Source organism: Tachysurus fulvidraco, chromosome 23, assembly GCF_022655615.1.
Source record: "Tachysurus fulvidraco isolate hzauxx_2018 chromosome 23, HZAU_PFXX_2.0, whole genome shotgun sequence".
NCBI classification, from domain to species: Eukaryota; Metazoa; Chordata; class Actinopteri; order Siluriformes; family Bagridae; genus Tachysurus; species Tachysurus fulvidraco.
In genome coordinates this window covers 14,733,744-14,748,816 of record NC_062540.1, presented here as the reverse complement: position 1 = coordinate 14,748,816, position 15,073 = coordinate 14,733,744, and the positions used below count along the sequence as shown (strand labels likewise).

At 38.2% G+C, this 15,073-nt stretch overlaps 1 protein-coding gene across 1 annotated transcript; it reads left to right on the top strand.

Annotated features, from left to right (window-relative positions):
- The first annotated feature begins 818 nt into the window (after positions 1-818).
- On the top strand, positions 819-12,949 carry dnajc11a (DnaJ (Hsp40) homolog, subfamily C, member 11a). Its single transcript, XM_027170742.2, has 16 exons — positions 819-976; positions 4,629-4,758; positions 6,413-6,486; positions 6,565-6,666; positions 6,752-6,880; positions 7,625-7,747; positions 7,843-7,916; positions 8,848-9,037; positions 9,587-9,672; positions 9,807-9,923; positions 10,001-10,156; positions 10,351-10,420; positions 10,889-10,946; positions 11,547-11,689; positions 11,887-12,016; positions 12,122-12,949. The coding sequence occupies exons 1-16, from the start codon at positions 905-907 to the stop codon at positions 12,145-12,147; spliced, it is 1,680 nt and encodes a 559-aa protein (XP_027026543.1). The 5' UTR covers positions 819-904; the 3' UTR covers positions 12,148-12,949.
- The last annotated feature ends 2,124 nt before the right edge of the window (positions 12,950-15,073 follow it).

Below are 15,073 nucleotides of genomic sequence, written 5' to 3'. Positions count from 1 at the left end.
TTTGCCCACAGCAAAAAACAGACCGTGAAATGCCATCATTAAAATATGATCCTTATTGCTTGCATTCGATTGATAACATAGGAAATGGTAACACTCTCCAAATCCTGACCTTTTCATCGCCGATAGAAAAGTCATGGAGTGGTAAAGTAGCCTAATTGACAAAGTGCAAAGACCTTTGTTTTGTCAGACCTTTGCTTTCTCTGTAGAGACAAAAAACCTTTTCTTGCATAATAAAAGTGAGATCAATTAACGATCATGTGGGGTTTAATTCTCATTCAGCAAAATAAATTAGAGTTTTAAAATAGTGTACTTAGGCTTGTAGCTGCATAGATTAATTCTGTTTACTTTTTGTAAGTACGAAATGTTCACTGGTAATTAACTACGCCTGTGTGTTCATTCATTTGCATTGGGTTTATTCTTGCAATAGTTTGTTTATGAAGCTAATAAATCTTGTCAGTGTGCGTGTCATAATTAGTGAAAGTATAATTTCAGATTAAAGATGCCTATGCCTACCAATAATAAAGCATATCCTAATGTGCAATAGAGTAGGCGTTCAAAATAGGCTTTTAGACTTTGTAGATCTCCAGAGGTAAAAATTGGTACATAAAGAAATATCAAACTGTGAAATCTGAGTTAATAATAAATCTTTTCCCTTTAGGAATAATTACTGTGTCGATTATATAAAGTGCACATCAAATTTAGAGCATAATTTAGTAAGCATTATATTATATTTAATTATATTTAACCAATGTAGAGAGCAGTAACTTCTTAACAACAATCTATGCAGCATGTTATATGCTCAGCAAGGAAAGGGGGGAAAAGTTCGCCTCCGCTCATGAAGGGGGCGATAACGTTTCCAGATCCGTATGAAAACGGACGCAGGTTGGGATGAAAGGTTGTAAACATGGCGGCGGCCTTGGAGGAGGATGAGATTGACAATGATGATTACTATTCGCTATTAAACGTGCGGAGAGAGGTATGGGATCCACGGTATTTAGTTGTGAATGTATAGTTCGAGTTATATGTGGTAATATTTGACATAAAGATAGTGCAAATGAAGATTTAGAGTGAATTGAGTTAACGCGTTAGCACTGTGACCCTTTGCTTATCATTGCACATTGCAGCAAGACACTGTTTATTCATATTAAATTCAAATTCTTTTTATTTCATTTTTCACCGTATAAACGTGTGACTTTGGAAATGTTCGTACCCTTTCCATAAACCTCCTGAATGTTTTGTGTCAAAGTTGTTACACAAAGTTATTCTAACACCAAAAGCTAGCGTGCTATGAAGCTAGCACTGAGTTATGGCGAGCTTCAATATGACAGGCGACTGGCGTTATTTTCTACATGCAGAGCTCACAGGTTTTGAAGACAGGCAAGAGTGACATTTTAAATATATTTAGCCTCTAAAAAAGAGAGAGAGAATCGGTCAGAATCAGGTTTACTGGCCCTTTATGACATAATTTTTTTTTCAAAACTTAATATTTGAATTAAACAAAACATTAAATTATACAATGTAGTTCTGTTGGTTAGTAGCCTTATATTTTGAGATTTAATTTATGATAAATTCATTATTTTATAAAATGTCATAAAGCCGTGGCCCCCGGCACCATCTCAGGGCCCCCAGTTTGAGAACTACGAATCTAGACTACTTGTTCTGAGCAGGTGTTGTCAGTGTACCGGGGCCCCCTGGCACCATCTCAGGGCCCCCAGTTTGAGAACCACTGGCTTAGACTACTTGTTCTGAGCAGGTGTTGTCAGTGAACAGGCTGTAAAACTGTTGGCTACGTTACAGACACATGAAAAACTGATGCTGATTATCTGGGAAACATCTCTAACTGCAGTCACAATGTCATTGTTTGTTTGTGTCACAAGTTTTGTTGTAGAATTTGTTGTAACATTAAAACAGGAGATCACGACTTACTCTGTGCTCAAAGTGATGCTTGCAGCTCCAGTGGTTTTCTCTGTGAGTGAACGACGATGATGCTGAACAATTCCAGGATCTGCTTTTTTTTTTATTGGTTATGTTAAATCTTACCCAATGTGTTATTTTCTGATTGGCTGTTGTGTAGCCTCTTTTTTTGATTGACGTGCTTGACTCCTGCCCGGTTCCATAGAGACAGCAGTGCGGACAGATACATTTTAAGCGCTGCAGCATATTAAATATATGAGTAGTAAGTTTTTCTGCGGGAGAGATACAATTTGTGGCAGGAGAGTGTGACAAAAGACCGAAATGAGGGACTGTCACGCTCAATGCGTGACACTTGACAGCCCTGTAGATGGTACTTCAATGCAAACTTCACTGAACGAAACATAATAACATGTTGAACAACGTCGGCTCTGTCACTGACATCAGTAATCGAACTAATCGAGAGCGACTGGGTGTAAATCTGTGCTGCTTTCACTTGCTATCGAATTAATCGTTAATGTAATTTATGAATAAATGACTATTCAGTAGTCGGCAAATAGATAACACACAATGGCTAACATTTCTGACCACTGGTTAACTAAGCTATAATACTACATCTAAGAAAGATACAAAAGCAGATCAGTCACTCACATTCACAAGTCGTGGCCTAATGGTTAGAGAGTCTGACTTGTAATCCTAAGGTTGGTGGTTCGAGTCTCGGGCCGGCCACAACTGAGGTGCCCTTGAGCAAGGCACCGAACCCCCCAACTGCTCCCCGGGCGCTGCAGCATAAATGGCTGCCCACTGCTCCGGGTGTGTGTTCACTGCCGTGTGTGTGCAATGCAGAGAACGAATTCTGAGTATGGGTCACCGTACTTAGCCGTATGTCACTTCACTTTCACTTTCACATTCATTCATCTCTAGTAAACGATTGATCCTGTCTAATAACATTTAGTCCTCAAAGAGCATGAAGGAATGAAGTGTGTTAGAAGTCTGGTTAGATACATGGAAGATAAAGCATTAAAAGACTTGAAATTAAGTAGCAGCAGCTTGTAATAAATTCTAAACCAACCAGGTAGCCAGTGGATAGATGATAAAATTGGGGTTATATGATCATATTTTCTTGTCCTTGTAAGAACTTTGGCAGCTGCTTTTTGGACTAACTGTTTGTTTATTAAAGATGCAGGACGACCACCTAGTAATGCATTACAATAGTCCAGTCTGGAGGTCATGAATGCATAAACTAGCTTCTCAGCATCAGATAAAGTTAGGATGTGGGAAAGGCTGTTTTTTGTAATATGGGTGATATGGTTTTAAAAGTTGCTGTCTAATAAAACAACCAGGTCTTTCACTGTTGAGCTAGTAGTTACAATACATCCCTCAAAATGGAAGTTGAATTGTGAGAGCTTTGGTTTATTTTTTTATTTTTATTTTATTTTATTTTTTTTGGACCGATAAGTAATATTTCTGTCTTATCAGAATTTAACAACAGAAAATGACAGGTCATCCATTCTTTTATCTCTTTATTGCACTTGGTTAACCTAGACAATTTAGATATTTCATCTGGTTTTTATGAGATATATAACTGTATCATCAGCATAACAATGGAAACTAATCGCATGCCTTCTAATGATGTTCCCACATTGAGAAAAGCAGAGGTCCTGAAACTGATCCTTGAGGGACCCCATAATTAAATGGCAAGAAACAGGATGATTCTCAATTAAATTCCAAAAAATGGTATTTATCAGACAGGCAGGATCTAAACCTAAAACCTGTCTCTGAATATTTGTGTAATTTTGTAAGCAGACTAAGAGAATGTTGTGTCGAATGCAGCACTGAGATAGAGTAGAACTTAGTGACATGCAGTCTTGGTCCGAAACTTACAGCAAGTAATTTGTAACTTTAACAGTATCTGTGCTATGACGGGGCCGGAAACCTGATTGAAATTCTTCAATGTTGTTTCTAATATTTTAGACATAAACGGAAGGTTTGAAACGGGTCTGTAATTCGATCATTCATCTAAGGATCTAAATTAAGTTTCTTAATGAGGGGCTTAATAACTGCCAATTTGAAGGATTTAGGAATCAATGGTATTAAGAAGACTTTCACCAACCGTATGTAACATTTCTTTCAGTAATTTAGCTGGAATGGGATCTAACAAACATGTTGATTTAGCTGTAGTAATAAGTTTATCTAGCTCTTCCTGTCCTCTACTTGTAAAGCACTGTAGTTGTGAGTGTAGAGCTTTAGGTGAGACTGGATCACAAGATGCTGACACCAACTATTTTGTTCCTGATATTTTTAATTTTATCATTGAAGAATCTCATAACATCCGCACTAATGAACTGTAAAGGAATAGTATTTTCAGATATCAGATGTTTTGCTAATCTAGCCACTGTGCTAAATAAGAACCTGGGATTGTTTTGCTTATTTTCTATGACTTTGCTCAGGTGCTTAGCCTTAGCAGCTTTTAGAGCCTGTGTATAGCTGGATATACTGTCCTTGTATGCAGTTCTAAAAACCTGTTTCGTCTCTAACTTGCTTTAATCGGATGTGGGCAATAGTGTCTAATACAGTGTGCTAGTAAAGATAGTGACTATGCTGTTAGTCATTACATATAGATCATTTGTGTTTATGGGTTTTGTAAGTGATCGGACAAATAGTGCTACCAAGTCTATAACCATGATACATTAATCATGCGTATATTGTACTTTCAGGCCACGCAAGAGGAACTTAAGGCATCGTATCGGCGTCTTTGCATGCTCTACCACCCTGATAAACACAGAGACCCTGAGCTGAAAAGGCAGGCCGAGCAGCTTTTTAACCTGGTGCACCAAGCATATGAAGGTGAGAAAACAGCGTTTAACACACACACACACACACACACACACACGCACACACACACACACACACACACACACACACACACACACACACACACACACACACACACACATATTTAAGCTGTAAAGTTCTGCCATTTTTGCTTTCAGCCTATTGTTTTATTGCTCTTAATGAAATTTTATTTTACAAACCGAATTCCAGAAGTCTTGGGAAGTTTTTTTTTTTTTTTTTAATTTGAATAAAAAGAAAACTAAAAGACTTTCAAATCACATTAGCCAATATTTTATTCCCAATAGGACCTAGATAACATGAATGTTTAAAAGGAGAGCTTTAACACTTTTCTACACTAAATGAGCTCATTTCAAATGTGATGTCTGCTACATATCTCAAAAGAAGTTGGCAATAAATGACTGAAAAACAAGATATTTTGAAAAGATTCTGATCTGGCGGAACATCTAGCAACTAATTAAGTTAATTGATATCAGGTGTGTAACATGATTAGCTATAAAAGTGATGTCTTAGAGAGGCAAAGGCTCTCCGATCTTTGAAGGAGTGTGGAAAAAGATTGTGGGATACTTTGAAAACAATGCTCCTCGACGTCTAATTGCAAAGGCTTTGCAAATCTCATCATCTACAGTGCATAACATCATCAAAAGATACAGAGCAACCGGAGAAATGTCTGTACGTAAGGGACAAGGACGAAGACCTTTATTGGATGCCCGTGGTCTTCGGGCCCTCGGACAACCCTGCATCACTCATCACTCATGATTGTGTCAATGACATTACTAAATGGGCCAGAAGGCTTCCAGAAACCACCGTCGGAAATCACAACCCGCTGCGCCATCTGCCAACTAAAGCTCTATCATGCAAATGTGTATGCATCCATGGACCAGAAGTGCCGTCATGTCCTGTGGGCCAAGGCTCATTTAAAATGGACTGTTTCAAAGTGGAAAAGTGTTCTATGGTCAGACGAGTTCAGATTTAACATTCTTAATCACGGATGCCATGTCCTCCTAGCTAAAGAGGAGGGAGTCCCTCTAGTGTGTTATTAGCATTCAGTTTGAAAAGCCAGCATCTCTCATGGTATGGGGGTGAATAAGTGCATACATTATGGGCAGCTTGCATGTTTTAGAAGGCACTATGAATGCTGAAAGGTATATAAAGGTTTTAGTATTCTCCTCTCGAGAAGACGTCTATTTCAGAGAAGACCTTGTGCATTTCAGCAGGACAATGCAAAAGCACATACTGCAGCTATTACAACAGCAATGCTTTGTCGTAGAAGAGACCAGGCGCTGAATTGGTGCATCATTAAATGAAAAATAGGTCAAAAACGACAGCGAACTCTACAGCAGCTGGAAACCTATTGATATATCAGGCAAGAATGGGACCAAATTCCAACACTAAAACTCCAGAAACTCATAACCTCTATGCACCATGTATACATGCCCGTGTTGAACTATTTTGAGACCTGTAGCAGGCATCAAATTTGAAATGAGCTCATTTAGTGGATAAAAAGGTAGAATTTCTCTGTTTAAACATTTATGTGTTCTATTGTGAATAAAATATTGGATCATGTGATTTGAAAGTCTTCTAGTTTTCATTTTATTCAGAGAGGAGGAACAACATTGTGATCGTACAATATTTTCTCTCTGTGCAGTTCTAAGTGATCCACAATCCAGAGCTATCTATGATATTTATGGGAAGAGAGGGCTAAGCGTGGAAGGATGGGAGGTAAGTCTTGGTTCAAATAGAGCTTGGCTGTAACAATATAATGAGCACAAATAAAGAGAGAATATCATTTTCTTTTAGGTAGTAGAGAGGAAAAGAACGCCAGCTGAGATCAGGGAAGAGTTTGAGCGCCTACAGAGAGAGAGAGAGGAGAGAAGACTTCACCAGAGGACCAATCCTAAGGTTTCATTTCTCTCCTGTATGAACATTTCACTTCAAGTCTCAAGGCGTTTGGATTTGACTGATTTACTCATCATCTCTCCGGCAGGGGACAATCAGTGTGGGTGTAGATGCTACAGACCTTTTTGATCACTATGAGGAAGACTATGAGGAACTCGCTGTTGGTGGCTTCCCCAACATTGAGATTAACAAGATGCATATATCTCAGTCCATAGAGGTGTGTGATTTTTTTCCCAGAAGGAATTTGACTATATTTTTGAGTCGATTCCGCCTTGTTATATTAATTAGAGATTAAAAAGCGATCAGGCTTAATATCTTATTCATGTAATGAAGAGACACTGACTAATGATGATTTGATCAGCGTTTGGTTCGGATGTGAAAATTCTTCAGCTTAGGTGAATATGATATGAATGTGATCTCTATATACTGTCTTATTTGTAATATCTTCATGAAACTTAACACAATTTGAAGACTGGGTCGAAGCTAACGTTTTACACGGACATAAACGACTCGTATGGAAATCCATTATTCCATTTTCCTCAACTTTTCATTTCTCCTTCAAGTCCTTACACAATTAAACTGTGCGCTTAACTCAGAATATTGGGGGGGGGGAGGTTTTCCTTCATACGTTATTATGATGTTATCCTTATAGTCGCCAAACAGAGGCTATGACTCTCAAAACATTCTTCTCACAATGTTTTCACGCAAATTACGAGGATGCTTTAATCTGCTTTAACTGCAGGTTACGGTTAACAGTCAGAGCAGGTGTGCATTCAAAGTTGAAGTTGACACTGTGTGTAAAATCTGCTTTAATTCACCTTGGATGTCTTTGATGAATCCGAGTCAGCTCCTTTGTTAGTATGTGCTGTCAGCATTATATGAGATTTGCTTTTTAGACATTTTATCTCACACACACATGTCTTTTTTTTTTGTTGTCTGCGTTTTTTTTCCTCTCCTCAAGGCCCCTCTGACAACGTCAGACACGGCCATTCTTTCTGGATCTCTCTCTACACACAATGGCAACGGCGGTGGAAGCATTAACTTGGCTCTGCGACGGGTGACGTCGGCAAAAGGCTGGGGAGAGGTGTGAACTTTGCTGGCTTGCTGTTTTAAAGAAACTTATGATGACTGTTATTCCAGGCAATGCAAGACACATTTTTACCTTTATTCTGTTTGTAGGTTGAGTTAGGAGCAGGAGACACACACGGTCCTCTATTTGGGTTGAAGATTTTTCGCAACCTGACACCTCGCTGGTGAGTAATGCATGTCAGCAGTGTAGTGAAGTTCTCTTAAAGAAAAAGAAACTGAAAATAACTACCCTGACACAAAGAGCTCCAGTCATTTAGATGGTTTATCAATTCAGAGAAGTGTTTGTGAAAGTGACGTGACATACAGCCAAGTATGGTGACCCGTACTCAGAATTAGTTCTCTGTGTTTAACCCACCCAAAGTGCACACACACACACCGTGAACACACACCCGGAGCAGTGGGCAGCCATTTATGCTGCGGCGCCCGGGGAGCAGTTGGGGGTTCGGTGCCTTGCTCAAGGGCACCTCAGTCGTGGTATTGCCGGCCCGAGACTCGAACCCACAACCTTAGGGTTAGGAGTCAAACTCGCTAACCATTAGGCTACAAGAGTTTTAATTATGTGTTAGGTTTGATGAACCTGCAGCACCACCAGTGTAGAATGTAGAAGGCCAACACTTGCCAATGTCTCTTTCAGTGCATATATTACAGGATTTAATAATAAACTCCTGATGATTTGTTTTAATACGTGGGGACATGGGTAGTTTTCTTTGGACCCTTGTTAGATTCTCCAGTTGCTGCTCTTTGAAAACAGACTGCATTTGTACAGTAGTTGGAGTGAAATGGTGCAGTTAAGTTATTTCAGGGTCTTTTATGCACAAGTTCAGAAAGTAAAACAATCGTTAAATTTTTAAGGAATGTGCCTCCTATTTAGAAATACTAAAGGGTTCCCTGAATCTAAAATGTTTTGTAACCAAAATGTCTTCTGTTTCTCATTCAACTGTCCAAGACCTATAAACAATCATGATTATTCACTCTTCTACCTTTTTAGTACTACACATGGATGTGTGTGTGTGTGTGTGTGTGTGTGTGTGTGTGTGTGTGTGTGTGTGTGTGTGTGTGTGTGTGTGTGTGTGTGTGTGTGTGTGTGTCTTTCAGCTTCATGACTGCTCAATGTGCAATGCAGTTTTCGTCACGTGGTGTACGTCCAGGCATAACCACCGTGCTTGCGCGCCACTTAGACAAAAACACAATGGGCTACCTACAGTGGCGCTGGGGTGCTCAGTCTTCCATGAACACCAGCATTGTGAGAGACACAAAGAGCAGCCACTTCACATTTGCTGTGCAGGTCAGTAACATGATAAAGCTGACTATTGCAGAGTGGCTCCACCGACAAAGCTCTCTTAGAAAGTCAATAATAGTACTTTTCAATTAGTTATTTACAGTAGAGATTTTTTGTTTGTGCTCCAAGTAAAAAATCCCAAATCTCTTCCTGTTTCACTGTGTTTTCTTCAACACAATGTCTTACCTGATGTAAATTGTCCTTTAGACTTTAGCAGCAGAAATGCGACTGTATTGTGTAGCATTTTAACATTGAAAAGATTTTGCACTCTTGCCTAAACTAAAGAAAAGTGTTGTTCTATTTGAAACAATCGTGCATTTTGTCCCCATCCCCATGGAAAGGAAATACAATGAATAAATTTCACATACATTTGTCCCTCAATAACATCCAGAGAACTGTTTACTTTCACAAATTGAAGATCATGGATTACTTGGTGTGCATTCCCAAGCTCTAGTCCCAATTCAGTTCATTTTACTTTCAGATTTTAATACTACAAATGTCAAAAAAACGAGGGCTGAAAATACGTGTGTCATCCTGTTGTATTTCATTTGACAGTTGGGGATCCCACATACTTTTATGATGATGAGCTACCAGTACAAATTCCAAGATGATGACCAGACCAAGATCAAGGGTTCAGTCAAGTATGTGCTTGAGTAACTATTATGTTATGTGGTTCCATTATAGTTTTTGAATTTGCCTTTGGGTTACTAAACCTGCCTTGTTGTATGAACAAGAATAAGGATTTTAAAGTCTTTTTTCCACACTTTGTGCATAGATCAGGCTTTTTCGGAACAGTGGTGGAGTACGGTGCTGAGACTAAGATCAGTCGACACAGTGTTCTCGGTGCTACAGTCAGTGTTGGAGTGCCACAAGGTGTTTCCCTCAAGATCAAGTATGAAGCTCACGTGTTCTGTTTTGTTTTTATTAATTTTTTGCCACCATGCATACAAAACAACTTTTGCGTTTCAGGTTGAACAGAGCCAGCCAGACATATTTCTTTCCAATCCACTTGACAGACCAGCTCCTTCCCAGTGCAGTGTTCTACGCCACTGTCGGTCCTCTTGTCTTTTACTTGGCGATCCAGCGTCTTGTTATCAAACCTTACATGTGTGCTCAGAAGGAACAGTAAGGAACAGTTTCCCCATTGAAAATCTTCAAAATTGTCAGGAATTTTCAGATGTACACATAATACTGGTTAAGTGTATTCTCTACATTGAAATTGTATTCATATAATGTATAGAGGCAGAATGTAAGCAGTTTGTGTTCATTTATTTGGGGCTTTGGATTTAATTTACCGGTGACCCTTTTTCTCACTTTAGGGAACTGGAGAAGCATCGGGAGAGTGCCGCGTCTGAGATTGCCAAGAAGAAGCAAGAAGCCGAGTCTGCTGTACGTCCACACGGCACTATTATTATACGGCCGATAGTTCTTGAAAACAATGACACAACCTTTCATTTATGCCCTAAATTCAACACAGTAGCCATTCCATATGTATAAGAATTGTACTCAACATTGGTCAATTTTAACATTCAAATGTCAAAATTATCTGAAATTAAGTTCAAGAGTAAAAAAGGGAGAAAACCAAAAAAAATAAAAAATCTACAAAAATGTAGGATTAATTCAAATTCCAGTGAGAGAGACACAACAAACGACAATTTTGGAAATCCTTAAAATTGTCACAAATATATAGAGAAACTGTATGTTAAATCTGTGGTTGGCAAAAATAAAAATATACAACTTGTCTATTGTTCACAATATTGTACTGCTAATGTAAACCTGGTACAATTTTGTGACCGTAATTTCAAAATATTTTTTTAATGGATAAGGTCAAATTTTTGCTTGTGTTTTGTGTCTCAGGTTCTGCTAATGCAGGAGTCAGTGCGCAGGATCATTGAAGCTGAGGAGTCCAAAATGGGTACGAAATTATGAGTCCATGTGGTTCGTGTCAAAACGCACTTCACAAATCTACAGCTCTGAACACAATTGAAATTACAGGCATTTTGCGAAGTTGGTTCATTGGTAAAATATTGAGTCGTCATAGATTACGTAATAAAGGTGTTACTACAGTACATAAGTCAGGATAAGTCTTTATGCATTATTTCTTTTAAAATATAAACTATTAAGTAATTTAATCCACACTGACAAGAATATAGCTTTTACGGAAAATGAGGGGTCGGGGTTCGATTCCCGCCTCCGCCTTGTGTGTGTGGAGTTTACCTCCGGGTACTCCGGTTTCCTCCCCCGGTCCAAAGACATGCATGGTAGGTTGATTGGCATCTCTGGAAAATTGTCCGTAGTGTGTGAGTGGATAAGAGAGTGTGTGTGCCCTGCGATGGGTTGGCACTGTGTCCAGGGTGTATCCTCCCTTGATGCCCGATGACGCCTGAAATAGGCACAGGCTCCCCGTGACCCGAGGTAGTTCGGATAAGCGGTAGAAAATGAGTGAGTGAGAGAGAATAAATAATACTGCAGATTCATTTGTAACACATTTTCATTAACCTTTTTATCTCCCTAGGACTCATCATACTCAATGCTTGGTATGGGAAGTTTGTGACGGACAACAGCAGGAAGCATGAAAGAGCAAGAGTCATTGATGTGACTGTACCTCTACAGTGCCTGGTGAAAGACTCCAAACTCATTCTCACAGAGGCCTCAAAGGTAACACACTCAAACCAGTTAAATAAATATGACCGGATCATCATTAACATGTTTTATATGGAAGCAATAATACATGGCAACATGCTGGAAATGTATCCATAGTCTGTCCAAAAAAAAACATAAAAAATTACCTGTATCAATTGATATTGTATTTACCTCAGCTAAAGTACTTCACTAACATGGTTTGTTGTGGTCAGACTGGCTTACCAGGCTTCTACGACCCCTGTGTGGGTGAAGAAAAGAGCTTGAAGGTGCTGTATCAGTTTCGAGGCGTCATGCACCAGGTTCTGTCTGGTGACACAGAAGCACTCAGGATACCAAAACAGTGTAAGTCTCTGCTATTCTTACTTTGCTATATTGCTATATAATATCAGTTCCTGTCTGTATTTGTCCACTGGTCTCATGTATTTGTCTTTTCCATCTTCTTTCTAGCTCACAGAATTGATAATGACACTTAGGAACCTTTATCAACATCGCTGAAAGGGACAACTTGGACTGATGTATGAGAGAAACGGATGTTATTGTGAACTGGATATTCCATGTGGTCTAAAAGCCATTCACATGCACTACAGCCTTCTATTTGTGGAGTTTTAATCTTTAAGTATAAAAGGGCATGTTTAATGGAGTCCAGTGGAAAATGCATGAAATTGTTGAATTCCCAATTGATAAATCTGTATCTAAAATCTGAGTAAGAATATGCAAAGTATTTGTTACTTTTCTTGTTATTTTCGCCTCAGGTTTTCCCCCCAGAAAAATTCCTTTCTCCCACAGGAAAACTATGGTTACTGTACTAACTTATGAATCTCCAGGATCTCAACAGTGCCTGTATTCAGCGCATGCTGCTGTAACAATCCACAGAATCCCACTAAAAATGCCAATAGGAGTGTCCCAAGCATTGACATTGATTATCAACATATAAATATTATATAAAACAGAATCTCTCAACAGTTCTAGACTTGTTAAGAAATGATATCCAAGCCTCTGTGATACAGTACCTGTGCTGGCCAACTGTAATACATTTACCATTCCATTCTAGCTGAAATTCAACTAATCAAGAGCTCCCATATGAAACTGTTACATGAAAATGAAGCATGGGAACATTAGAATATTTTTTTCCTCTGTGATCAAACAAATTGACACACCACATGCTTTGGCATTCTGCGTCTGTAGAGACTGATTTAAAATGCCACAGAGTGTGCACAGTAAAATATCAAGTACAGTTCTTGAATATGATTGGTAATAAATTATGGTGTGAAACTTTTTATGTGTAAGCTTTCATCATCTTACCATGCCTTAGTGAATTCTCTAAAAAGTCCTGTTTCAGTGCTATTTGGAAATTTTTGTTTACTTCTTTCACTGCAATCACAAACTTTCAATAACTGACGATGACTTCTGTAGCACTTCTGTAGTTGTACAACAACTCTGTTCCTCTCAAAGAGTCTATCATTAGTAAAATAAACATGTGCCATTGGGTTGGGAGAGATTAATTAAAATGACATCAAAATGGTTTTAAATGGTGTATATTTTTGGGGGGTGGGAGCAATCACTCACTGACTATATCAATCTATCTATCTATCTATCTATTGCTAGACTTTTATGAGCAAAAAATTTCATCTGAAGGAAAATCCTTGCACCTGATTTTATTAGGTGGTAGCATCATCCAAAAACAGGTGCCATGTAATTTGTATTTGTTAACAGTACTTCTCAACCACAGTATTAAGCTGCATGTCAGACAAAATGACAGTGGTCTGTCTGTTGTGTGTTTGATACTATTCCTTTACTCCTTTTTGTTACACTATATGACCAAAGGTTTGTGGACACCTCACACTCCCGTTCCAGATTTAGTCTCCATATACCGTTACAATAACCTTCATCTCCTGTTTAGGCTTCTAACTAAATTTTTCGATTTTTGATGTTGGTGGGATTTGCTCATTGAGCCATAAGAGTTGATAACAGGTGAGGATGCCTGGGTTGCAGTCATTATTCTTGTTTAGTGGTGTTGATGTTAACGCTCTTTAACGTACAACCGAGTTCTTCAACAAAATGTTTGTATCGACTTTGCTTTAGTTAAAAGATGTTCGGCCTATCCTCCTGACACAGTCTTGTGGTGTCATTAAGTCTCTTCCTTAAACCTGTTGCTGTCTCAAAAGAAAAAAGTAACAAAAAGAAAAATTTCTGAATGAAGACAAAAGCTTAGGCGAGCTTTAAAAGATGTTTTATCATCAAGGGTTGTGTTTATGTGAGCATCCCCCAAAACAGCATTCTGCAGAAGGTTTTTATGATTTTTAGTGCAATATGAAGGTTTCAAATTGAGTAAACATATAGGCATGAGCTTATTTAATAATAAGCATCATAAGCTCAAGCATGTTAGTCAATTTAATAATGTTAATTCAAACATTATTTCAATAATGATTATGGCTAATGGAAAGAGAATTTGACAAGAAACAACAAACTAAGTAAGACTGTGTTTTATATGACATACAGCATGTTACTGAACCTGCTTGTGTAATGTTACGCCAAGCATATTTTAAGCATTTTTACCCAGAACATACATAGGGACATGAAGTGATTAAAATGCTAATACATGTTAAGCTTGTTTTTTTTTTTTTTTTTGATACTCTTACTCTTTTTTTTGATACTCTTACTCTTACTCATTCCATACTCCGTGATGGAATGATTACAAAATAATAGTACCCTGAATGTTATTATTCAATAAAACGTGTTTTAGTACTACACATTTGGTCTCAATAGTTCACTTCCTGTTTTGAAGTAGCAGTGTTTTTCCAAAATAAAAGTCACTATGACGTAATTTAAGCAACGATTTTTATTTTTTTTTTTTTGCTTTCCCTTTTTTCCTTTAAGTCTTTACTCGTATAACGTGCTTTTCCTTTCTTATGGGACTGAGCTTATTGAGATGAGCTTTCTGCTCTGTGATCGTTACTAATCACAGCTCCGTGCTCAATATCGATGGACTCTATTGAACCGCAGCTCAGCCTTCACCTAAAAGAGCCGGCTCAAAGAGTCGACTCGTTAATGAACAAATCACCAGCGTTTCCAACCCTTTTCAGGGAATAGTGGCTAATGAACGAGCAGGAAGCAGCCAGACGATTCGTGGATAATTTGCATATTCATTAAATCGTCGTGATCCTTTGCATATCGTAACGTGTTACATGAGCATGATCAATTTTATGGCATGTAATAAAATAGGTTTTAGTTGAATAGTAGTTTAAAATGAAGGACACAATTGTGAGTGTTAGAAAGTTGTTAGACAAACAGTCAGACAATCAAATAAATAATACAAATAAAATAAACAGTATATATATATATATATATATATATATATATATATATATATATTTTCAAGTTTTCAATTGACATTGTCTC